General features: G+C 41.8%; 1 protein-coding gene across 1 annotated transcript in view; it reads left to right on the top strand.

Moving 5' to 3' along the window:
* Positions 1 to 3,284: 3,284 nt before the first annotated feature.
* Positions 3,285 to 25,855, top strand: part of CIP2A (cellular inhibitor of PP2A) — a 36,344-nt gene continuing 13,773 nt past the window's right edge. The window contains exons 1-13 of the mRNA XM_082047132.1: positions 3,285 to 3,495; positions 4,959 to 5,106; positions 6,204 to 6,316; positions 14,050 to 14,144; positions 14,785 to 14,881; positions 15,166 to 15,288; positions 15,444 to 15,589; positions 16,312 to 16,387; positions 17,525 to 17,752; positions 18,247 to 18,406; positions 19,253 to 19,394; positions 20,101 to 20,200; positions 21,054 to 21,172. Coding sequence (XP_081903258.1) covers positions 3,394 to 3,495; positions 4,959 to 5,106; positions 6,204 to 6,316; positions 14,050 to 14,144; positions 14,785 to 14,881; positions 15,166 to 15,288; positions 15,444 to 15,589; positions 16,312 to 16,387; positions 17,525 to 17,752; positions 18,247 to 18,406; positions 19,253 to 19,394; positions 20,101 to 20,200; positions 21,054 to 21,172 — 1,649 coding nt within the window. The 5' untranslated portion in view covers positions 3,285 to 3,393. The remainder of the gene's footprint in view (positions 3,496 to 4,958; positions 5,107 to 6,203; positions 6,317 to 14,049; positions 14,145 to 14,784; positions 14,882 to 15,165; positions 15,289 to 15,443; positions 15,590 to 16,311; positions 16,388 to 17,524; positions 17,753 to 18,246; positions 18,407 to 19,252; positions 19,395 to 20,100; positions 20,201 to 21,053; positions 21,173 to 25,855) is intronic.

The following is a 25,855-nucleotide window of genomic DNA, read 5'->3' as shown; positions in this document are numbered from 1 at the left end:
GGGGCCCAGAACTGGACACAATATTCCAGATGTGGTCTCACCAGGGCAGAGTAGAGGGGAAGGAGAACCTCTCTGGACCTACTAACCAGCCCCCTTCTAATACACCCCAGGATGCCATTGGCCTTCCTGGCCACAAGGGCACAGTGCTAGCTTGTGGTCATCCTGCTGTCCACCAGGACCCCCAGGTCCCTTTCCCCTACACTGCTCTCTAACAGGTCGTTCCCCAACTTATACTGGAACATGGGGTTGTTCCTGCCCAGATGCAGGACTCTACACTTGCCCTTGTTATATTTCATTAGGTTTTTCCCCATCCAACTCTCCAGCCTGTCCAGGTCTCGCTGGATGGCAGCACAGCCTTCTGGCGTGTCAGCCCCTCCTCCCAGCTTGGTGTCATCAGCAAACTTGCTGACAATGCACTCTGTTCCCTCATCCAAGTCATTGACGAATATATTGAATAGTACCGGTCCCAGTACCGGCTCTTGAGGCACTCCACTAGATACAGGCCTCCAACTAGACTCTGTTCCATTGACCATGACTCTCTGGCTTCTTTCCTTTATCCAGTTCACAGTCCACATCACTACCTGATCGTCCAGACCACACTCCCTCAGTTTAGCTGCAAGGATACTGTGGGAGACGGTGTCAAATGCTTTACTGAAATTAAGATAGACCACATCCACTGCTTTGCCATTATCTAGCCACCTGGTTATGTCCTCATAAAAGGCTGAGGTTGGTCAAGCACCACTTCCCCTTGGTGAAGCCATGTTGACTGCCCCTAATGACCCTCTTATCTTTGATATGCCTTGAGATGGCACCAAGGATAAGTTGTTCCATCACCTTTCCAGGGATGGACGTGAGGCTGACCGATTTATAGTTACCTGGGTCCTCCTTCTTGCCCTTTTTGAAGACTGGAGTGACGTTTGCTTTCCTCCAGTCCTCAGGCACCTCTCCGGTTTCCCAAGACTTTGCAAAGATGATGGAGAGTAGCCTAGCAATGACTTCAGGCAGCTCCCTCAGCACCCAAGGTTGAATCCCATCAGGACCCATGGATTTATGGATGTCCAGATTGCTTAACTGGTCGTTAACCCAGTCCTCATCAACCAAGGCAGACTCTTCCATTGTCCTGACTTCCTCTGGGGTCTCAGGGGTACGGGGCTCCTCAGGACAGCCTCTGACAGAGTAGACAAAGAAGGCATTCAGTAACTCTGCCTTCTCTGTATCTTCTGTCACTGGGGCACCCACCTCATTCATCAGGGGGCCTACATTGCCTCTGTGTTAGTTTCATCTGCCATGTATCTGAAGAAGCTCTTTCTGTTGTCCTTGACCCCTCTCACAAGGTAATTCTAAGGAGGCCTTAGCTTTCCTAGTTGCCTCCCTACACCCTCTGACAGCAGCCTTATATTCTCCCCAAGTGGCCAGTCCCTCCTTTCATGATCTGTAAACTCTCCTCTTCTGCTTGAGTTTGCCCAGCAGTTCCCTGTTTAACCGTGTAGGTCTCCTGCCTCTTTTCCTTGACTTCCTACCTGTTGGGATGTTCTGATCTTGGAAGAAGCAGTTCCTGAATGCTAACTAACTGTATTGGGCCCCTTTACCTTCAAGTACCCTTTTCCACGAGACTTCCCCTAGCAATTGCTTGAAAAGGCCAAAGTTGGCCCTACTGAAGTCCAGGGTTGCAATTCTGCTTGCTACTCTGTTCCTGTTACATGAGATCCTGAACTCCACCATTTCATAGTTGCTGCCGCCAAGGCAGCCCTCAACTTTTACCGCTTCAACCAGACCCTCCTTGTTAGTGAGGATGAGATCCAGCAGCATTCCTCTCTTAGTTGGCTCATCCACCATTTGCATCAGGAAGTTATCATCAATGCACTGGAGGAACCTCCTGGACTGAGATGGCTGGCTGAGTTCCAGCAAACATCAGGGTAGTTAAAATCCCCCATGACAACCAGGGCCTGTAATCCTTAATGTAAAACAAAGTCTCTTCAAACTAATCCTGGAATGCAAACTGATTGCTCTATTTTCAAAAAAGTTAATCTAGAGGGAAGGGCAGCCAGAGAGCCAAGAATCCATATTTTACATAGATTGATAAGGGGAAGGGTTTTGTTTGAATGAGATGAAAGAATCATGTAAACTGAGGCAGGTGTCAGGCAGTCTGTAAACCCTGCGGTACCCAAGCAATGGGGAACAGGGGAGGGAATCTGCGGCTAGAGTAATATAAGCAGGGGATTTTTGCCCTATTGCGTGTGCTGATCATTAGGTAGGACACCCAGTTTTGCAAAATCGTTAATAAAATATGCTTTACTGAAAGATCCTACCTGAGCCTGTTATATTAGCTAAGTAATTGTTTCCTACATGTATGTATTTTGGCGGGGGGGGCAGGTGGGGTTGTAGCGGGGGTGGAGGTGCTGTGCAGACGGGGAGGAAGGGAGGAATAAAGGGGACGAGAGGCTGTTGTTTGTGTGTGGGAGGAGCATTTGGGGCTGTGAGGCGGGCGGTGTCGGCGTGGCGTGCTGGTGGGAGGCAGCGAGTCGGTGGGTGCCCCCCAGAGGCGGGTGGGCGGGCGCGCAAAGCGGTGTGAGGCCCGTAGGGGGCGCCGTGCGTTCTCCGGCCGCGGGATCTCGCTGGGGGAGCGGCCAGGTCGCCGGACCCGAGGTGCGTAGGCTGCCCGGTTCGATCCCCGGTTTTCCCACCGCCCGCCCGCCGGCCCCGCGCACCTGCCTCGCTCTCTCGCTCTCGCCTCAGCCCGACCTGGCCCAGCACCGCACGCCCAAAGCCCTTTGCCTTTCCTCCTTGGGGCTCAGGAGCCCGCACTGGCTGCCGCCCGCTTGGCCATCTTGCCCTTTCCTCCCCGGCCCCCGGCAGACACGCAGCCAGGGACACCCAGGCAGCACAGCAGGAGGAGAGCCTGCCTGCTGCCCGCCCGCCCACCCCAAATCGTGCATGCGCTAGGAAATCTGACCTGGATCTGGAAGGCAGCAGCAAGGAAGAGCAGGGCTCTGGGCACATGCGGAATCCCACAGCATCTTCACCCCTGAAGTTGCCTGCCCGAGGTGGGGGCTGGAAGAAGGTCTCATTTCCGAACTGCATGTATTACCTCGCCCACGTGAGCCCTGAAGCCGCAGGCACCCACCGAAGTGGATGCACATCCTGAACTTTTTTTTTTTTTTACGTGTTAAAGCAGCAGCTCCTCCTGGTCCGCAGCCCAGACGCGCGATTCCGGTTGCCGAGCGACATCGGCCGGGGCTCCTCCCCCTGCAGCCACGCGGCGCCGCGGCCTCTCCCGTCAGCCCCACGGGCTCCGGCCGCTGCCTTTCAGTGGCTGCTCCCTTCAAAATGGCGGCGGCGGGAAATCCGAGCGTTGTTTGTGGCTGCCTGGTCTGAGAGCGGGGCCGAGGCGCCATGGATGCCTCGGGCTGTATGAAGTCCCTGCTCCTGGCAGCCACGCAGTACCGGACGGCCAAGACCCCGCCTAATGCGGCGCTGCTGCAGCGCGGCCTGGAGGTGAGAGCGGCGCCAGGTCGGGGCTCCCGCGCGGGAGTGGGCGGGGCGGCCGGGCCTGTTTGTGTGGCCGTGGTGTCCCTTCGGGCCTGTGGGCACGGGTGGCTTCTTTTCCGGCGTCCCCGCCCTGGGCGACCGCAGCGCGGGCTCTGGAGCCGCCGGGGTCCCGGCCCACTCTGCCCCTCCGCTGGCTGCAGGCGCCCGGGGCTGCGGGCCCGGCGTGGCCCGCGGGCTCCCCTGGAGCTCAGCGCCTGGAGATGGGGACACTCGCCCGCCGCCCGGCTGGCAGGGGAGCTGGTGGCCGTTTCAGTGTTCAGCCACATCTCCGGACTACGACTGTGTACTCCGTTATAGCGGTTTACGCTGTTTGTGTGTGCTCACGGAAACGTGCAACATGTTTACATGGACGCAGGTGAAGCACGTAGTGTGCCCTTTGGGGGACTTTTTTTCATATTCCTGGTAATTCTGAGCCTCATTATCGTTTACTTCCACAACTTTAAAAACGCAGTTTGATGGATGAGCTTGTCTTGTATCAGGTGTTTGCCAATTTCATGCAACACATAATGAAAGGGATTTGCTGCTGAGGGGCTCTGGGCTCCAGGTAGAGCCTTGTGTACAACCTTGGCCTGGGGACCATGGTGTGGTGAGAGATGGACACGTTGACTGAATTGCTTAATCTGCCAGGTACCTAGCTCAAATACAGATTTACTTGTTAATTGCTCAAATAAAAAAAGTTAGTGTTCAGTTGAACTTTCTCCTGTATCTATTGCAAAGAGATATACAGGGATATGCAAAACCGACATTATGTTCCTCTATTATTCAAGTGTAACTTGTGCCTGCCTGTACTGATGGGCAGATGCATCATTTTCAGCACCTTTTTATAGAGGCTTCCTTGAACTCAGGTTCTATTTTCATGTCTCAAGCACAGAGTACTCTGAAAGCTCCTGTTACAGCCTGTCCTTCATGCACCTTTGGGTTCCTGTCTGTGTCTGTGGAAAGCAGTCTGCTGGGCTGAGCTGAAGGCTGATTATTAAATGTTTGTGTTGAGAAATCTGTTTGGTGGTTCTTTCAAAATAAACCCTATCATTTATCTATGCTAAATGTAGGAAGAGTAACCTGATATTAATTCTGTTCAGTATGTGAAGAAATACAAACTGTTCCTCTGCTAGAGCTATGAGATTAAGAAGAATGCTGTTACTATGGATGCTGTCAGCATGCAAGCAAAGGCAGCTCCAATATGTTATAAATGATCACAATGTAAACTTGGTACTCTCCAAGAGAAAGAGAAATGCATCCATGGGAATGAAAACCAGATTTTTTTCAATTTTTTCCAGTGAATGTCCTTTTAGAGTGGTGTTTAACATCCTCAATTTGTCAAATAGGGCAAAACCTGTGCTTTGATGTTTTTTGTTAAATGCTTTGCTGCAGTTGAGTAATTAAGGTTATTTTTCTCCCTTCATCTCCAGGTTATCTCTGGACTGAAGCTTACACGACTATTTGCTTCAAACCAGATTCTACCAAGTGAATGTCTCAGTTGCCTGGTAGAACTCCTTGATGATGCCAATACAAATCCATCTCTCACCTTGTCTGTGGTTACTTTCCTATCACAGCTGGGTAAGGTTTGCATCTGAACTTTTTATCTTTGGTCTGGGAAGGGGAAGGTGAGACAGATGTTGATTCTGTGGCATGGGTGATGAACCTCTTGGAAAAAGCACAAGGTGAGACAGAGGCAGTGTTTGTAGTGGAGTGCTTGTTCTGAGCCAACTGGCACTATGTACAAGGCCAGATAAGATTTTGAGTCATTGTGAGAAGCAGATTTTAAGTCATATCTGTGAAATGGCGATGATCAAGCTTTTCAGAATTTGCTTCCTTGATTTTTGGAGCTTGAAGAGACTACCTTTTTTAATGAAATGGATAAACCTGCCTAGGGGATGCAAAGAGAGGGAGAAGCCATGTTACATCAACAACTGTCATCACCTCAGTTACCTCTCCCATTGGAGTGTTTGCTGGGCAGCAGTTTGGGCTCTCCAGTGGCCTGGTCCTGCGTGCATCAAATTTCCAAACTACAAAATATGTTCTATGGCTTCTAACTTGTTTCTTGAGGTGCATTATTTCTGCATTTCACAGGATTGCGACTTCATTGTCCAGGGAGCTCTGTGCTCACCATAACCTATGCATGTAGGCTACCTATACAAGGAAAAAACTTATCCCTTCCCTACTTAGTTTCTCATCACATAGGAGTAATTATTCAAGATTTGAGTCCTTCGTGATGATCTCTTGTTTATCTCTTCTGGTTCCTGGAGTTTTTAGCCTCTTTAACCTTCCTTGTAGGTTTTTGAAACAGTTACTGTAAAATTATATTGGTTGCTGGGGTTTGAAACTACCTTTTCCAACCTGTTGGGTCTGGAAAATGTTAAGAATTAGTCCCTCTCCAACTGATCTGTTGCTTTACCTGTCATCCTTGTTTGCTACATCTTTTCCAGGACTGCCTAAGCAGAACTGGCTTTTTAATTTAACTCTTGCTAAATAACCCTCTCAAGGTATCAGTTTTAGTCCACTTGCCCACCACAGTGTGAAGCAAGAAATGGAGAGAATTTATTTCAAGCTTTTAAAGCTTAAATATACATGAAAAACTGCTCAAAGACTTTGGCTTCTGCTTAGATTGGTCGCTATTAGACAGGGTTATTTTGTTAATAATTCTTAAATACCAGCTTTAGACAATGAGACTAGAGAAGCTCTTCAGGATACCTACAATCTGACCAGTGTGCTGGCAGGCGTGGTTCATCGAAGCTCTACGAATCCCAGTGACCCAGTTGTATTACAGGTAAGAGGAACTAACGCTTAATTAAATTTGTCTACTCTTATATAGTATCTATTATACCACATGCATATAATAATTCTTTTGAAGCTCGATCTGAAATAGGGTGTTGGTCTTAGCTGTGTATCTTGTTTGCTGTATGACGCTTGTATGACAGGACTTTAACCTGCATAGAGCTCTTTGTATTCTCTCTTTAATCTTGCTTGTGCTTCTTGCCTACTCTAATTGAAACAAAGCAAAAAACTGAACATAACAAAAGCAAACCAACAAAGCTAACCCAACATAAGAAAACCAATCAAACAAAACCCCCTCTTTTTGAAGTTATTTCAAGAAATCACTGCTTTAGAGCTTGGGAAGTTATTTTCCAGCTGCGGTATTTTGTTATTTCTCCTACTGTTCATAACAAAAGCTTGGAGATGCTTTTGTCTAATCAGTTCTTTGACAGGCAGTTGTGAAGGAGTGAAATGAGAGCCGTGGCTGCCAGTCCTCATGGAAGGTCTGTAGGGCCCATGTGCCTCCTGCTCTCTGTTCAGTGCTGTCTGCCAGTGAGTACAAGGGGCTGTGCCAGTGGAAGCTGACTTGTAGGAGCCCAGTGCAGGCATTATTTTTGTGCATTTAAATTATTTTTTGTGAACACTTAATATCTCACAGCCTGACTTTACCAATGTTAAGATGTCCTTTCTGTGCATTACACACAGAATCACAGAACGTTAGGGATTGGAAGGGACCTGAAAAGATCATCTAGTTCAATCCCCCTGCCAGAGCAGGAACACCTAGATGAGGTTACACAGGAAGGTGTCCACGCGGGTTTTGAATGTCTCCAGAGTAAGGTTGGGCAAAACTTTTTTTTTTTTTTTTTTTAATATGCACAGGTTTTCTCATATGAGGTTCTGAGCTTTCAGAAAGTACTTGCTGGCTATTCTCTCTTTTCTGAGAGGGAAAATGGAAAATTACTTGGCCAACAGTTCTGTTGCCCTTGATCTGTGGAAAATGAGTCAAGAATCCAGTAAAGGACACTTTTCTCACAGTTTGTCTGTTTGTCAAAGCACTTGGAGTAGGAGAAGATAAAGGGATCAAGGTGACTTGCCAGTCAGTGGGAGAGATTTTTGTAGTCACCAAGTAGATCCAGTGATAAGACCTGTAAGATATATGATGAGATTTTGTTTCAGCTGCTATCCTATGCTGTGATTTTTGTCATATTTGTGTACATCAACTTCATATTAATTCAGTTATGTTATGTACTGAAAGAATGCTGTATGAAGGACTTAACTACAATTAGATCTTCTGGCAGTCTTCACAGCAAACTTGTTTTCATCTAAGCCAGGGGTGCGAGGGCAAAAAATCGACTCCACAGAATCCAATGTGAATTTAAGTGAAGCTGTTTATTACTTGTTACAACTCTCCTTAAGTATCTTTTGACCTGTCCATGCATCAGAAGGCTGCTCGTAATTGGTCAATAGCTACTGTTCACGTGCCGCAAACTAACAGGTGATTGGATTATACATTTCTGCACAAGCTCTTATATTAAGCAAAATGCATCTATATTATAGCTGACTTGCTGACTCCTTTCTTCACTAGACAGTCTTTTTTTTGTTTTACTCAAGGTTATACAAAGTCACATAAGACATGTAGGCTGCTCGACTCTTGCTCTCTTGCTGGACACATAGTCCTCAGAGGCCTGTTCAGTTCCATACAATGTCCATTAACTTCAAGAAAATCCCTCAAATCTCTCACAATTCCCCCTTTTTGTTTTTGAACCAATCATAGACCTTTCATGGATTTTTCTACTGTACGTTGTACACGTTGTAAGATACAAGGAATAAGCATTACACACACACACACAGAATGTCAGGGACTGGAAAGGACCTCAAAAGATCATCTAGTCCAATCCCCTTAACATTACTAAAACAACCATCAATATAATTAGACCATTTTTCAATAAATCCTTATTCCATCCTGTAATACCCCAAACATTCAACCACTTGTCTAAAACCCAATCTTCATAGGTTAACTTCTTGGTCATGCCATCTAACCTTCTAATTGCTTTGTGAATTGATTCAGAATGATCAGACAAATTCACTCGGCACATTCCATCAAAACTTTCACGACCATGCCCTTGTGCTAACAACAAAAAATCTATGGCAGCACGATTTTGAGGCATAGCATGCCTAATTGAATCTGTATCTGCTGGAAGTCCAGACAATGCTAAATAAGTAGCGTTAGTCTGTTTTGCTAACCAGCATCCTAATTTGTTAAGCATAGTCAAAGCCTGTGCTGCTGCAACTCCAGGTGCAAAAATAGAAGATGCTATAGTTTCACCTTTTCCCCAAAATTGTATATTATCCTTACAATCTTTGTTATAGGCATGGATGCTTCTTTTTCTTCTCTTATGCATTAAAATGGTTGATGTATTTGGAGTCAATCTCCCTAAAGAACATGGTCTTCCTTTTATGTAGGAAGGAATTCCTTGCCAAGCTCTATCTCCACAAATTACAAAAATTCCTGGGGGTAATTTCAAAGGAGTGTTGGTAGCCCTAGATACATTTGGACTGGTATAATTACAACAAAAACTCTGATTGGGATATACAGATGATGAAGTGTTTACCACTTGCATGAGATAGAAGTTTTTTCCTGAATAATTGAAATATAGACAGAAATCCATTTTTACTGATCCTAGTAACTCAATTTCTTGAGGTTCTAAACCTCCTTGTGGTAGGTCTACAACCTAGCTGTCCCAATTATCTGTCACATTTTTACCACCAACCAATTGTTTCTTGTTTCCAGGTATAGGCCAGGTATCTAGTGGAACACCAACCAAACATGTTGAAATAGGATTGCTCGGAGATGCAGTAGCTAAACAGATTGAGTCTTGACCCGTCATGTTGGCTAAAGTTATCCAAATGTTAGTCTTTGGCTGAGAAGGAAGCCAAAAAGCATTGCTTATGTTTAGCACTATTAGAGTAATGCCTACTATGCATTGCAAAATCCATAACGTCATTGAACTCTGTATGAATAATCAAAGCAGTAATATTATCCCAATAGATTAGAACTAGTCAGTCTTGATTTTCCCCCTCTATGTTATTAACTGTATGTTAGGTATCTAATCAGTTTCACCACTAGATGACTCTGCTTCTGCTTCTCGCTTCTCGTTGCTGTTTCTAACTTCTGTGCTCGGAGCAGTGTTTTCTAGCCAGGGTTTGATCCACTTTGCTGGAATCCAGCTCAATCCTGATCCTGAAACAACACAGGCATATCTCCGTCCCCATGTTACCAAGTTCCATGGACCTTCCCATTGTCCTGTAACTCCATTTTTTACCCAAACTTTTGCTTGTCCCTTTTTGACTTGCTCTAAACCTCCTGTTAAACCTGCACCATGAGTTACCATGGGTTACCTTTTCTCCCCTGCGTAGCCTAAGATAGTTCATAACATATATTGTTTGTTGTAATCACTCTTGAGGTGCTAGGCCAGCCTCCCCCTTTTTTTGTTTTTGCAACAGCTGTTGTAAGGTGTGATGTGTACGTTCCACAATAGCTTGCCCCGTTGGTTGATGCAGTGTCCCTGTCGTATGAGTAACACCCCATAAGGATAAAAATTGATTAGCAGCCCGAGCAATATAGCCAGGACCATTATCTGTTTTAATTTATTTTGGGATAACAAGAGCTGCAAAAGCTGCCCTTAAGTGTTTTTGAACGTATTTGCTAGACTCTCCTGCCTGAGCAGTAGCCCAGATAACATGAGAGAAGGCATCAACTGAAACATGAACATACTTGAGACATCTGAATTCTGCAAAATGTGTGACATCCATTTACTGTACTTCTGAAGGCCCAAGGCCCCATGGGTTAACACCTCCTGAAAATCCACCAGAGCAATTTTGACAATCAGCACAGGACAAAACAATGTTTCCTGCATCAATCTCATTGATATGAAATTGTTTCTGTAAAATGCTAGCTGACTGATGGAAAAAATCATGTGAGGGACAAGTTTGAGCAAACCTGTCTATAGAAGGACCTGTCCAAACAGGTGCAACTAATTTATCTGTGTGCTGATTACTTTCAGCTAAGCTACGAGCAATTCCTGTATGACTTCTGATATGAGTGATAAAATAACAATATGTTTATAGTCTGTACTGTAGTAAAGTGTCAACATGCTTCAAAACTGCTCTTTCTAACTGCAATACAACCCCTACAACATACAGTGAATCACATACTACATTTACAGGTTGTTTGTCCCACATCTTAAAGACTTGAATTACTGCTTGTAGTTCTAAGAGTTGAACTGAACCCTCTAGATCAGTTAGCACAAGATCCTTCCATTCTCCCTTTTTCTGTCATGTTATTGCAGCTTTCTGTGAATGACCTCCTGCATCTGTAAAAACAATGATACCTCTTACTGGATTCATAGACAAAAGAGGCATCTGTTGTATTTGAAATGTCGGTAACCGCCCCATAAACTTATGTGGAGGGTAATGCACTCAAATTGGTCCGGAGTAATCTAACACTGCAGACTGTAGAGCTATAGAATTCTGTAATGCCCATTGGATATATTCAGCTGACAAAGGTATGACTACATAATCTGGTTCTTTTCTGCTTATTTCCACTATACAGGAGTGACCTTTTATTATCAATTGCACAAATGTTTCTATTCTGGTAACTACTGATCATTTGGGTTGAATTGAGAGAAACAGCCATTCCAAAATTCTGAGTGGGTCAGATTCTTTTGTCCACTGCATGATCAAAGCAAAAGGATGTGCAGAGTTATTAATAATCATTAATCCTATTTCTTGTTCTGGATCCCATCTGTATGTATAATGATTGGAAATGTTTTGCATAGTGTTCACTAATGCTTGCTGTACTTCAGCATTTGCTGAACGTGGAGCATTGACCCCACCTCCTCCCTGCAGTAATTTAGCAATTGGCAGTAAATCATCATTTGTAATACCATAACAGGTACGAATCCAATTCAAATCACACGTTGTTTTTTGAACATCATTTAGGGTCTGAATGTCAGTCCTGATAGTAAATTTTTGCGGATGAAACGTAGCCTTAGTGATTTCCCAACCTAAGTATTTTCAAGGCTATGTGTGTTGAATTTTTTCTGGTGCAATTTTTATACCTCTGGTCCCTAACTCTTTTTCTAGTTCTGCAACTATCAGTTCAATTTGTAGCGACTTTCCAGCAATCAAAATATCATCCATGTAATGATATATGATCAAGTCTCTGTATCTGTCACATAGAGGCACCAACGCCCAAGCAACATATGATTGGCACATAGTAGGTGAATTTTTCATGCCCTAGGGTAAAACAATTCAATGATATCTTTTCATAGGTTCTTGATTATTGACTGATTGAACTGAAAAAGCAAATTTTTCATAATCATCCTCATGTAACGAAATTGTAAAGAAACAGTCTTTCAGATCTATTACTAACACATCCCACTCCTGTGGAATCATGTTAGGGGATGGTAAGCCAGGCTGTAGTGTTTCCATGTTCTTTTACCGATTTCCTCACCTCCTTAACTATTTCCCAGGGAAAAGAAGCCCAGTAATTAGGTTTCTGTTTCCTGTCATTCCCTGTACCCCCCAGTATTACTGGATATGCAGACAGTAAAACTTCCCCCTCAAGCAATGCATTTTTTATAACACCTTGCCACCTCATGGTAGGATTGCCACCCACAGCAGCTCCCGCAGCTCCTGTACCTCCTATACCTCCCACTGCCCCACCAGAATGCTTATCAGAAATGTTCTGTTCCAATCTATGTATTATCATGTCCTCTCTGTTCATTTGATCTTCTAAATAAGCTTGTTGAATCTGTTGTTGTCTCTCCAAACCTTCCAGTTTCCGAATAAGCTCTTGGGCCCATTTAGGCTTATCAGGAAACCCGGGATGAACCGGAGGTTCAGGAGTAGGTGGTGTAGGCAGCGGCAAAGGAGGATAAAATAGTTTCTTCTTCATCAAGTCGGTCGGTGCATTTTGATCAATTTCCATGTCCTCGGTACACTGGCTCTGTTTTTTCGATGATTCTTCTTCCAGGGGAGGTGCAGACTGTTTCTCTATTGGCACTTCCTCTGGGAGTGAATACTTTGTTGGATCACGAACAAAAACTTGCAACTTAATTGGTATTTGAGCTGGAAATACCTGTTTTGAGTCACTAAGGCTCATAACAGTCTTTTCTTCTTTTGTAGGACTTAATGCCACGAATGTGCCTTGTGTAACAGTCTTTTTGGCTTTTAACTGCTTCAATGTAGTAATTATCAGTTGCCAGGCGGTTACAAGACCAAGAATATATTTTTCACTGCGACTGATTGCCTCCCACAATGCAGATCCCACTTTTTCCCAAGTCTCTATTTGAAAAGCTCCTGACGGATCGGCAGGAAATCCATTGTCCCTGCACCAAATGAATAGTCTTTTGAGGTTGCTCTCCTCATCTTTCAATCTTCTCCTAGAGAGGATATGCAAGAGGAGCCGCGGTATTGCTGCTTCTTCTTTAGATATATTCTGCCCCTTCTCCTCTTGCCCCCGGCTGCTCACCTCTTTGGGTGTCTGTTGCAACGATGTTGGATCCTCTATTCCTCCTCTGTCGCTTCTGCAGCAACCATTTGGGAGGCACGCAGCCCACAGACCATGTCCCAGTCACGGTCCAGCCATGCCAACTCCAGCCAGGGCTCGTTCCTAGCAGCAGTTGTCCCCTCGCTGTAAATTCTCTCACATTGGGGTCACCACTTGCGAAGGTGAAAAGTCATGGACTCCACACAATCCAATGTGAATTTAAGCAAAGCCCTTTATTGCTTGTTACAACTCTCCTTAAGTATCTTTTGACCTGTCCACGCGCTGTCCATGCATCAGAAGGCTGCTTGTAATTGGCCAATAGCTACTGTTCATGCACCGCAAACTAATAGGTGATTGGATTATATGTTTCTGCACAAGCTCTAATATTAAGCAAGATGTATCTATGTTATAGCTGACTTGCTGACTCCTTTCTTCACTAGACAGTCTTTCTTTTGTTTTACTCAAGGTTGTACAAAGTCACGTAAGACATGTAGGCTGCTCAACTCTTGTTCTCTTGCTGGACATGTAGGCCTCAGACGCCTGTTCAGTTCCATACAATGTCCATTAATTTCAAGAAAATCCCTCAAATTCTCCCACACCAGGGGTGTCAAACTCATTTTCACTGTCGACCACGTCAGCCTTATGGTTGTCTTCAAAGGACCAACTGTAATTTTAGGACTGTGTAAATGCAGGAGTAGTCAAACTTATCCAGTCCTAAAATTACATTTGGCCCTTTGAAGGCAACTCTGAGGCTGATGTGACCCCTGGTGAAAATGGGTTTGATACCCCTGCTCTAAGCATAATTTCTGCAAGAGGTTGCAAAGCGCTTTTTGCATTTTAGTGAAACTTGTAGATCTTTCAGTAGGACAAAGCCCCTTCCTCATTGACAGAATGGAGAAATTGCTGACGAGGCAAAGGGTAGAATTGGCTGGGCTAAAAAGGTAATGCCTCTGTCAAAATAAAACCTTATTCATCTGTTTGGGCTTTTAATAAGTACATCAGTGTGGCAGGACATCACTTAATGTGCTCACAGCAGCTTGTGTAATTGTTATGTTAACATCACAGGGTCTGAAAATTAATACAGTTGTGGTGTCTTGTTATTTGTCCTGTCAGTTCCAGCTTTTGTAATTTGTAACATTCTTCAGTGAGATGCTGTAGGAAAGACACATATAAACAACTTTTTATTTCCTCAGAGTATTCAGCTGCTGCAGAGGCTAACCTACAATGTTCCCGTCTTTTGTGCTGGTTCAAACATCGATGAATTAATTTCATTTCTAATGCATCATGTGTAAGTGTGTACTCAGTTGTCTTGTCTTATGGGAAATACCTGGCTAAGTTTCTAAACTTTCTGAAGGCCATTTGCATATTGCACTAACCTGGTCTCCAGAGTGAGCTGTGGCATTTTTGCTCTGAAGTAAACAGAGATTTTTCTTCTTTGCAAACCATGTTACAGCCTGTCAAATGCAGGGGTTGTGGAACTTTCAGTGACTGGATATTAATTGCCTCTTAGCCCATCCCCATACCCCAGGGAGCTGTCAAAGAGAAGAATCAGGGAAAAATTCATGTTTATCATTAGGAACAGACTTACATTAGATTTAAATGAGTTTTGTGCAAGTGTCCTTTTAAGAGATCTAGTGACTATTAAAAGCACTTGCAATAAAGGACCTTTGATAGTACTGGTTTCTGATACTCTTTTTTTTACAGATGTCCTCAGTTAAAAACTGCCCACACTATGGGGATTGCAATCTGAATTTTGCTTGGCTTGGCAGAATGGTGTCTAGTTAAAAAAACAAAACCGAACCCCCGCACACTGAAACAAAATAGAGAGCCCCCAAAACACCCCACCTCCAGCCCCCAAATACTTGTAACTAATTTCTGGATGCTTTAATAAAAAGTCTTTATTTGAATTTCTGGACTTTTCTTTTAAGTCAATCCACAGAAGATGAGATAACGATACCGTGTTTAGGACTCCTGGCAAATCTCTGTCGTCACAACTTACCTGTTCAAACTAAGATAAAATCTTTGGTAAGAGTTTTGTTTTTGTGGCATGATTCTCTAGCTTGAGGACAAAAGAGAGTTACTGTGCTCTAGGGAATCACATTTGTATTTCTTATGGTCTTTTTTGCGGGGCAAATAACTAAACAGATCCAAATAGATATCCTAGAGAACAGCTATAATTCAAATATATTTCTAATATTGTTATTCATGAGTTGTATGGCTTATTTATACATATGTAAAAACTGTAAGGTTTGTGTTTTTATAGAACAGAATAAAATTTGTAATGCTTATGTTTCTCCTTTTTGCTTTAGAATAATGTGAAGAGTTTCTATCGCACCTTAATAAGTTTCCTGGCCCATAGTAGTTTGACTATGGTCGTGTTTGCACTTTCAGTTTTATCAAGCCTTACTTTAAATGAAGAAGTAGGAGAAAAAGTAAGTGATATTTTGAAGTCTGTTCTATTCTTAAGTTGTAGATAAAACTGATAGTCACACTGGCAAAATAAAATTCTGATGCCAGGTAGTTTTAATAAGCAAGAGACCCAGCAAAGTAAGTATGTGCCTGTATGTAACTTTCTTCTTTCTTTCAGCTCTTTCATGCTCGAAATATCCATCAGACATTTCAGTTAATATTCAATATTGTTGTAAATGGAGATGGTACTTTAACAAGAAAATACTCTGTTGATCTACTCATGGATCTTCTGAAGAACCCCAAAGTTGCAGATTATCTTACCAGGTATGGCTTTACTTCCTAAAAGTGCAGGGTATTTTTCCTAGGCTCTCGTTAAGTTCCTTTGCTGTATGCTGTTTGCATTCTGAACCAAACATTGGAAAAAATTCCCTAGATGCTTTTTGAATGTAACTAGTTGATTACAACTGCTGTACCTAAAACTAAAGGATTCTTGCGTTACTAGTGTCACACAGAAGTGTGGATCAAAATCTGTTTTTTCATTGTCACTCAAGCAATATTGAATAGTTATGTTCAGTAATTCTTTGTCTGGACAAGTATCAGTGGTCAGAAAACGTGAGCAATAGCTATCATGCCTTTTACAGGCCTGTATGTTCTTCTAGTGGAATAGTATGGTTGAAGTTGTAGTAATTTCACTGGAGGCCATTACAGAGTAGTTCTGTGGAGGGCTTGACTAGTCATTCTGCAAATTCAGTGTGCAGAATTAAGTTGCAGAATTTGAATCTCAATCTGGCAGTAAAACCAGCTGGTAAATCTTGGCTTATGTTAAGGAATTTACTTTAATTCTTAGAACATTTTTTAAGTTTAGTCTGTGTTAAATAGAAATGACATCAAAGCTATCACTATACTTGAAGTGTTTGGGGGTAAGGAGGAGAATAGGACACTTGCATTCATCATTCCATATAAATATTTGAGTGTTGAAATTCCCTTTTTTCATGTTGTGTTTTTGGTTTGGTTTTTTTTTTTTTCCTCTTCTATGTATGCTACAGATATGAACACTTTACCTCATGCCTTGGCCAGGTGTTAGATCTTCTTCATGGAAGGGATCCTGATTCGTCATCAAAGGTATTTATACTTTTTCAGTTTAAGCATAAGAGCATAAAACTACTAATCTAGTTCTACTTCTGTAGGTTCCTTGTGTATGAGGGTTAATAATTAAATACATACTTCATGACTTTTAAATGACCTATGGTATTCACCAAGTTTTTATTTTCTAGTTCTTCAAATGGCTGATAGGTTGAATTTGTAATAGCTGGTGTGTTGTTTTGGTGGAGTTTTTTTGGGCCAGATTATGTGTATCTGCTTTCAGGCAACACGACATAAAGGCAAAAAGCCAACATAAACACTTTTTGTGCTTTAGCTAATAAGAAATTCGGGGATCTACTGAAATGCAGTGTATGCTCCACTTCACTGGCTAAAACTTGAATTAATACTCAGACTTTGAAATGATGATCAGGGAATGATGATGCTAATTTCAAAGATTTAGGAATAAGTTCTTTATATTAGTCGAACAACTAATGCCATGTTGAGTTAAGCAGTTAACTGTCACATTCAGCTTTGTCTCACTGCCACCTTAAATAAATGTTGCTAGAGGCTAAAATATGAAATGTGAAAATATTTGGGCTAAATACATATGTGAAAAGAATCTTAAGCTTTTTTTATGGATGCATTTCACATAATAGTAAATGATAAATGCTGACGTTTCAGTGTATGTGATTTTGTTGTTGTTGTTTATTGGTTTTAATTAGAAATACATATCGACGAGGAGCTTTCCAGGGTGCTTTCCTTTGTCTCAGAGTTTGCATATGTGCATCCATTGGTGTGTCAGAATATTTTCCCTTCTAAAGCTTTTTTCATTCTGAGTGCATGTGCATTTCTACTGCTTATTAGATCTGTAGCCAGCAGTCATGTGTGGGGTTTTTTTGTTGTTGTTGTTTTGGTTTTGTTCTTGGTTTTTTTGTTTTAAATGAAGGAGACCAATACACAGAATGCTGGCTGTCCCAAGCCTTCATCACTCTAATGAACTGTATTTCTGCTGCTGACTTGGCTTTATGGAGAGAAAACAATTCTTCAGAAACCTTTAAAGTGCTAAAAGGAGTTGCATAGAACTTACGTATCTTTTTAGACTTGTACTATGAGAGTTGAAATTTCTGTATGAGTACTTGATTTAAAAGCATTTGAACTCTCATTCACTTCACACAGATCTTAGAACTGCTGCTTGCCTTCTGTTCTGTGATAGAACTGCGTCATACCCTGCGGCAGGCAATACTGGAACCATCTGGCTTGCCGGTCTCTGGAAATACCAGATTTACGACTCGCTCAAAGACTTTTGAGCCATCTGTTGCATTGGTGCACTTGTCAAACCAACCATTGGAAGGCTCTGAAGACTGTTCAGTTCTAGCATTGCAATTATTCAAAGAGATTTTTGAGGTACCAAGACTGATAATTGAATTTAAAGAGCTTCTTAGCAGATAGATTTTTTTTTTTTGAATTGATTTTCAATTAACTGTTAGCATTTGCCTTGAAAAGTTAATGTAGAAATATACCAGAAATAAAATTCTCCCTGTTCTAGAATTCCATACTTTGTAAACGCACATTTCTTTTAAAGTCACGCTGCATTTTAGAAACAAGTCTGCCTTGAAAGTTAAGTGGAAGATATGGCAGTTCATGAAGTCATGAGGCAGATACAAAGCTATCAAATAATTGCTTTCTAGGACTTGTAGAAATGAGGAAGTTTCTGCTGTTTCTGTACTCTTTGTTAAACTTCCTCCTCCAGTATGATACTTACCAGCAGTCTTAAACCTGAAACAGCAAGAGGCTGGGAAAGCTAGAAGACAGGCTGGTGGAGGAAGGGGTAGAATAGGCTTGGCTTCTTGGTTCTTTAGTTTTAAATATTGACACAAATGAAAATGTGTTTATTACAGGATGTTATTAATACTGGGAACAGCACCTCAGCTGAACACTTTGTGGATCTTCTGCTGCCTGTTCTAATTGATCATCTTCAGATGCCGGAACAGATTGTGGATGAGCTTTTAGTGAAGAAAAAGTGTGAAAGAATGGTCAAGGCTATTAATGTCCTGACAAATATCCTTTTTGTTTGCCTATTGGCAATTTATTATTCCTCCAACATGATCTGCTGTAAGATGTTAAAAGAAATATCCATCTTGGGTCACTTTGGTAGTTTTAATGACAGTAGCTGCCGTTATTTTACTTAGGACTGTCATCTTCAAAGACTTTAAGTAGCTTTCTAATTGCTTTGAAATTATTGTGTAATACAGTGGTGCAGGATAAAATGTGGTGGCTATTCAACAGTATAGAAGCACTTTGCAGATCAAAGATGAAGATGAGTGTTTTCAGTTGTAATTGCAAGGGGAGTTTGGGTGGCCATCTTCTTGATCAGTATAATATTTTCATATAGTGAAGTCAGATGCAGCTCCCAGCCAAATATGTAAACTTACATCAGTGAAACATGGAAAAATAATGTGAAATGATACAGTTTTTCACTCCTTTTGGATTCTTGTTGTCCACAGTGTCATGTAGTAAGAAGGACATGACTGCAGGACATAGTCCTGCATCTAAGCTGATTTCTGTTGAAAAAGTCTCTTTACTAATTCACTTCTAGAGAACTAGTTCTTGTATAAGGAACTGATTGCTCATGGCCCTTTGTTCATCATCTTTCTTTATGCCACTCATTTTATTGTGGTTTCCCTTAGCTCTTGGTTTCTGCCTAAGTGTGAATTTTAATTGAAAAGTGAGGGTTACTTGGCTTGTGAGTTAAGCATGACTTCAGTAGTTGTGTTTTAATAGCACTTTTGGAGGCTCTTGTCCTTTGGTACAGTAACTTTTGTGTCTTTTAGTATTAGCAGATGTTGCCTTTTGGTGCCAGTACCTAAATATAGGTATATTAAGTTTATTCTTAACTCAGTCTACTGCTCTGTAGAGATGACATACTGAAAATGCGTGCCTCGAAGGTCCTGACTGCCAGTCAATGCGTGTCTCTAATAGAACACCAATTTACCTATAGTGGGATTGATACTGGTTTTGGGACAAAAGTAGTGGACTCTAAAATGTGGTAAGCACACAAATTTATCTAAAATCCAATTTTGTGAGACCTGTATGACCGTTGTGATATTGTTCCAATGGAAAGTAAATTGTAGTTGGAAGTACCATTTAAATCAAACTTAGTAAGTAAAACCTAGCTTAAACATTTGATACTGGTTTTGGTATAAGCTGGAAATCCACTTATGTGGAACAACGAACTTAAAGCTCATGCCGTAGCTCAAGTTTATCCAAGTTGAAGCTTCCCAGAACTTCTCACGGCACCTAATTTTTCATTTTGATTTTATGCAACCAGAGTTCAAAAATATCACATATTGGGAGGGGGAAGGAATTATTGCACTACAAATGGAGTACACATTCTTTCAGCTCACTGTCATTAACTTGAATGTTGATATAACTAAGGGTTATATGGCCAGAACCCAGTGAAATATAATTTGACCTGTGATTAAACCCTCCTCACTTTCAACTTGAAAGTGCCTCTTTTTTCAGTCTTCACTGTTTCCATCTTGGGCATGCTGGAGAAACTCATCAGCATGTCAAGCAAATTGGTGATCTCTCTGTGTTGGCACTGTTGCCTTGCTAGACATATTTAACTTCTTTGTGAAGGTATTTTTTAATTTTTTAAAATGGATTGAATTTATTTATCAGTGCTGATCTGACAAATCTTGTTCTGCCTTTTTTGTCTTCCACTTTGATTTTTTTATTTGTATGTTTAAAAGCAAACTTGCTGCTGATATTATTTTGAAAACACTTGATCTGATGAGCAGACTGAAGCAGGATGTACCTGGTATGGAGGTCAGCTTCTACAAAATTTTACAGGTATGATTTTTAAAAAATCTTATGAAGCATATCTGTGAGGAAGGTGTCATTGCACTACAGTAATTTTAGTTCTGAATGTTTTGTGTGCTTATTTCTGAAGTGGTAAAACTTCTATGACAATATAGTCCCCTGGGCACACTTCTTGGAGGTTACTTCATTGTTAATTCTAAAATAAAAGCAGGTTGCTTTTAGTCCATTTATTTCAGTAATGCATGTGAAATCGTATTTCAGCTGCCTGGTAAGAATTGTCCTTTTAAGACTCTATTAGGACTGCAGTCTAAATGTAGCAAAATAGAAAAAGTTGGCACAAGCATATAATTATTTGTGGAGTTGGTTACTATTAAATATATACATCTAATTTGTGACTTTGTGTAATTGGTCAGTTGGTACCTTAACAATTTACTTTGTAGGTGGAAAATTAATCCAGATAGTCAAACGCTTCATGGTCTTTTGAAAGGTTTTCTTTCAAGAATGGGAATTGTGTAATTTAGTGGGTAGCAATGAGAGTTTAGTGCTCCTCAGAAAATCATTGTAAGACTTAAGCTTCTGACTCTTGATAATGGAAATCAAGCAATTGAAAACTTGAAGGAATTAAAGTAGTTGTTTTTAGCTGTTGCATTTGGCTTTAATGGGAGAACACATTTCTAAATACTCTGAAGTGTAAACTATTTTTAACATCACTTCTCTTCCATTGACTTCAGGCTGAGAAACTTAGAAGGGTGAATTTAAGAAGGTAGCTTAAGTTTTGAATAAATCACTTCTGTGCTCATAGACTTTGATATTGTGATATCTGTGTGGGATTTTTATTGTTGACTGTTATATCTTTTTTTGACCAAAGTAGTTTCTCTTTTAGGATCAACGCTTGATCACACCTTTGGCATTTGCTTTAACATCAGACCATAGAGAGCAAGTCCAAGTGGGACTTGGAATACTGTTTGAGGCTGCACCCTTACCAGATTTTCCTGCCACAGTGTAAGTTTATTTTTGTGGTAGTCTGGTAGGATTTGACATTTTTATGGACTTAATGATATTGATGTTTCTTGACATATGCCTTTCAGTTCATCAGAGACAGAAGCTTCAGAAAAATTGTCGTCTTCTTCTTTATCTGCAGTTAACAGACAGTAGCGATTTGGTCACCAGAGGAAGTAGTTCAAATGCTGATGATATTCAATTAATATTGGATCCCAGAGAACATAGTGGTGATTGACTTATGTCCCTCAGCGTTCATTTGTCTGAAGTCTGTTCTTGAAACTTCCTACGTGGAGTATGTCTAATACTGTCAGATTTCTCTCTACTGAATTTTGTCACACATGTCACTCTTCAGTTCTTAAAGTCTTTCTTATGCTTTTGCAGTAACTTCCAAGAATAGGATAAGACACAAGCAGATGACAATTCAGGTAGTATATTTAAGGTGGTCTAAGTGCAGGAAAAATATTGAGATACTCTGTTTGATGGGGTCCTTATGCTGTAGATGTAATAGAACATGCAAGACAGTCTTAAGTTGTATTACAGTCTTTGCAACCTAGAAAACTGATCTGAAACTTCTTCCCATTTTGTTAGCAGAGCTTTTTAAAAACAAAAATGGAAATTGTTTAAAAGGACTTCCAGATTGGATGTCTTTTTGGCATTCGAGCTGCTTTTCTCAAGTGAAAGGTTTGTGACATAACTAGCTTATCTGGGAACAGTAACGGAATTACTAATTATATGGGAGGAAAAAGTAAAGGAAGATGACCTTAACCAAATCATGGTAATTTGCCTCATTGTGGTTCTTTGGTTGTTGAACATATTTGCACATATAAGAACTTTAAAAAACAAAAACCTCTCTACACCTTAGGGAATCATACTCCTTTCAATCATAACCCAAAACCAGGCCAGTGCTAAGAACACAGTCATAAGTCTTAAACTGTGTTCATCCTAGAAACATCAATGCTGGATTTAGGATTACCAAGTAGTACTATGTATCAACAATATCAGCATAACTAGTTAGCTGTAAACTTAAGGAAAGAAATATGGGGGCAGGGCAGGGGAGCATGTTGCTTAAGTAGAGGAATGTCTGTAAAACTACCAAAACAGGTACAAAATAAATCTTGCAAGTTGAAGCGCTAACCCAAATAGAGTTTCAGAAGAGGTATGCAGCTCCAGAAGTCTTGGGCTGCAGGGACTGTTTAGAAATTCTTATTAGGACTGGGGCAGTAGGAGATGGTCTTCTAGTCTGCAGGAGGTGTACAATTGCTGAGGATCTGTGGTGTCAAGTGAAGGAGCTGCAGGAGGTCAGCAGCTTGTGAGTGTTGGAGATGATGAGGAAGAGTTTAACTACATCCTTCTTCAAGACCTTGCAGTTTCAAGTGCCTGAGACCCCAGACATACCAAAGACAGGGCAGTAAGAGTTCATGCCTCTTGGGCTGGGAAACGGAGACTCATGATAGTGGTGGCTGGAAGTCATAGGGGTACAGGTGATGTTGCCTGTGATTCTGCCAGGAAGGGGGCAAGGCTTTGAGGAGGAGTGGACAGATTCTGTAGGCCAACAATTGGTTGTGCAACAAGTGTCAGAAACAGCTTTTGTTTGGTTTCTGTGACCATGAGACTGAGGATCAAGGACTGGCCAACCTGATGAGAAGATGTTTAAACTAAAGGCGACAAGGGAGGGGAAAAGATGACCAACAATCAAGTGAGAAGGTAGTAAACTGGGTTGGAAAACAAAGGGTTTGGGTTTATGTGAACAGGAGGAATGTTGCAATCATCACGGTAGGGCTAAAACTGGGTCACTCCAATGTGCACATAAATATGAGATTGCCTACAGGACAATATTATGGGGGAAAAGCCCTCATACTCTTCCTGGAAATCACTGAGGTGGTGTGCCCCTCTGAAATGCCTACAAAATAATACACACAGCATTGGGAAGAAGCAGGAGAAACTGGAAGTAAGTCTGCATGCTGTTATAGGGCTATTGAATCACAGACTTGTGGTAGGATGGCTCACGTGACTGGAGCACTATAATGGATGGATACGGGATCTTTAGGAAGGATGGGCCAGAAAGGCGAGTTGCCCTTTTTATGAGAGAGCAGAGGGAATGCATGGAACTCTGCCTTGGGATAGATAAGCCAGCTGAGAGTTTGAGTTAGGACTGGGGGCAGACCAAAACGGGTTATGTTGTAGTGGGTTTCTGCTGCAGATTGTGAGATCAGAAAGAAGTTGTAGATGAAGCCTTTTGGACAACTGAAAGAAGCCTCATGTTCACAGGCTCTGGTCTTTGTGGGAGACTTTAACAACCTTGATTGATATCTGCTGGAGAGGTAGCAGTAGGGCACAAGCAGTTCCTGAGGTTTCTGGAGCACACCATTGACCAGTTCCTAACATAGAGAATTGAGGAGCTGATGATAGGAGGCATTCTACTGGACCTGATTTCTCACAAACAAGGAAGGACTGTTTGGGGTTGTGAAGGTCACTGACATCCTTGGTTGCAGTGACCATGAGATGGTGATGCTGAAGTTACTGAGAGAAGGGAACAGGGGAAAAAAGTAGAATTAGAACCCTGTACTTCAGGATAGTAGATCTTGACCTCTTTTTCATGGTTGGCTTGGAAGAACCCTATGGTGTATGGCCCTGGGGAGAAAATGAGTCAAGGAGGGCTGTTTGGGTGGGGTTTTTTTTGTTTCCCCCTGCCCCTCCCTCCCACTTCTGCCCCATCCCTTTCACCCCTCCTTTCCAAAGGATCATTTTCTTCAAAGCCTTAATTGTCCATCCCATTCCAATGAGCAGAAAATCCATCAAATGTGGCAGGAGACCTGGAAGGAGCTCCTGATAAAATTCAGATATAAAAAGGAAGCATGCAAGAGGCAGAAGCAGAGACAGATTAGCTGGAAGAAATAGAGAGTGTCCAAGTGCACAGGCATGAGGTTAGAAAAGCCATAGCTCACTTGGAGTTGAACCTGGTGGCATGTGTGAAGGTCAAAAAGAAAGACTCCTACGAGTACATCAGCAGCAAAAAATAGACTATGAAAACTGTGTGCATCTCTGCTGAATGGGACAGAGGACCTGATGACAAAGGACATGGAAAAGCTTGGTGTACTCAATGCCTTTTTCACCTTGGCCTTCACTGGTATGATTTGCCATTTGGGAATCGTAGGTCCCTGAGAGCAATGGGGAAATCTAGAGGAAGGAAGGGTAGCAGAGGATCAGGGTATGGAACACTTAAACAAACTGAACACATACAAAAGTCCATGAGATCTGACAGATGCATCCATGAGTGTTTAGGGAGTTTGATGTCGTTGCAAGGCCACCCCAGATTATCTTTGACAATAATGCTGACTGGGATGGGTTCCTGTGGGCTAGAAGAAAGCAAATATAACTTTTATTCTCAAGAATGGTGAAGATGATAAATAGCACCCTGGAATGCATTAGGAAGAGTATTGCTGGCAGGTTGAAGGAGGTGACCATTCCCCTCTGCTCAGCCTTGGTGAGACCACATCTGGAGTGGTGTGTATAGGTTTGGGCTCCCCAACACAAGAGATGCAGACGTACTAGAGGGAGTCTAGTGAAGGGGCATTGAGATGTTTGAGGGACAAGCATGTGTCATACAAGGTAAGATTGAGAGAGCTGGGTTTGTGTAGTGTTGAGAAGACTTGAGAGGGATCTTATTAATCTGTATAAATGTGTGATGGAAAGTAACAAAGAAGATGGAGCCAGAATCTTCTCAGTGGTATCCATTGACAGGACAAGAGGTAGGCACAAACTTGAACTATAAGAAAAATACCTTTTAAACTTTTATATATATATATATATATACATAAATAAATAGAAACCTTTTACTGTAAGGGAAGTCAAATGCTGGAAAAGGCTGCCCAGGGAAGCTGTGGAATCTTCATTCTTTGAGACAGTCAAAACTACTGCATGTAGTGCTGGGCAACATGCTTAGAGCTGGAGAGTTGAATGAGATTATGTTTAGAGGCTTCTTTCAACCTCAACTATTCTATGATCACATCATTTTGTGGATATAGGAAATGCATTTATAATGGCCGGTAACAAATACTCTGGCTGGAAGAATAAAGGATCCGTACAATCTAGTATGTCTGGAATTGTGCAATGTAATAGCCAAATAACATGTCTATAAATGCAAGTTAAAAATACTCTGTTCACTTAGGAAGCAATTGAGACAGCACTTCAGTGAAATGATTGGGATAACTTAGTAATTAAGGAATTTATTGAGGGGAAATGATTTTTTGGCTGGCGCCTCAGAAATCAGCTCTTGCCCTCATTCTCTCTGATTTGGAACATGTCATTAGTAGCCGACTTGAAAATACCAGCCACAATTTACATACAGACACTGGAATATAGGTGCTGTACTTACTTATGTCTAAGCTTTTGTGTTCTCTATACAAATTTTAACCAATTGCACTTTTATCTACATACTTAGAATTCAGTTAAAACTTACCAAGTTAAATGTGCTGTACTCAATACAGTATTGTAAAACAGCCTCGTGGACAAGGAAAACAAAGGTCTGTTGGTAGCACTCTGCCTTTTCATGATTCAATCTTATTTTTATGCCTAATTATAATCCTTTTTAAATACCCTCTCTGTGTTCCTACTTATAAACAGTGGCCTAGTTAAACTGAATAACAACAAATGAAATAGCCTGTTTCTCCAGCTAACAAGAGA

The sequence above is a fragment of the Streptopelia decaocto genome (genome assembly GCF_964273445.1).
Source record: "Streptopelia decaocto genome assembly, chromosome: 1".
Classification (NCBI taxonomy): Eukaryota; Metazoa; Chordata; class Aves; order Columbiformes; family Columbidae; genus Streptopelia; species Streptopelia decaocto.
The sequence above is the reverse complement of the archived record's forward strand: the minus strand, read 5'-3'. Positions and strand labels throughout refer to the sequence as shown.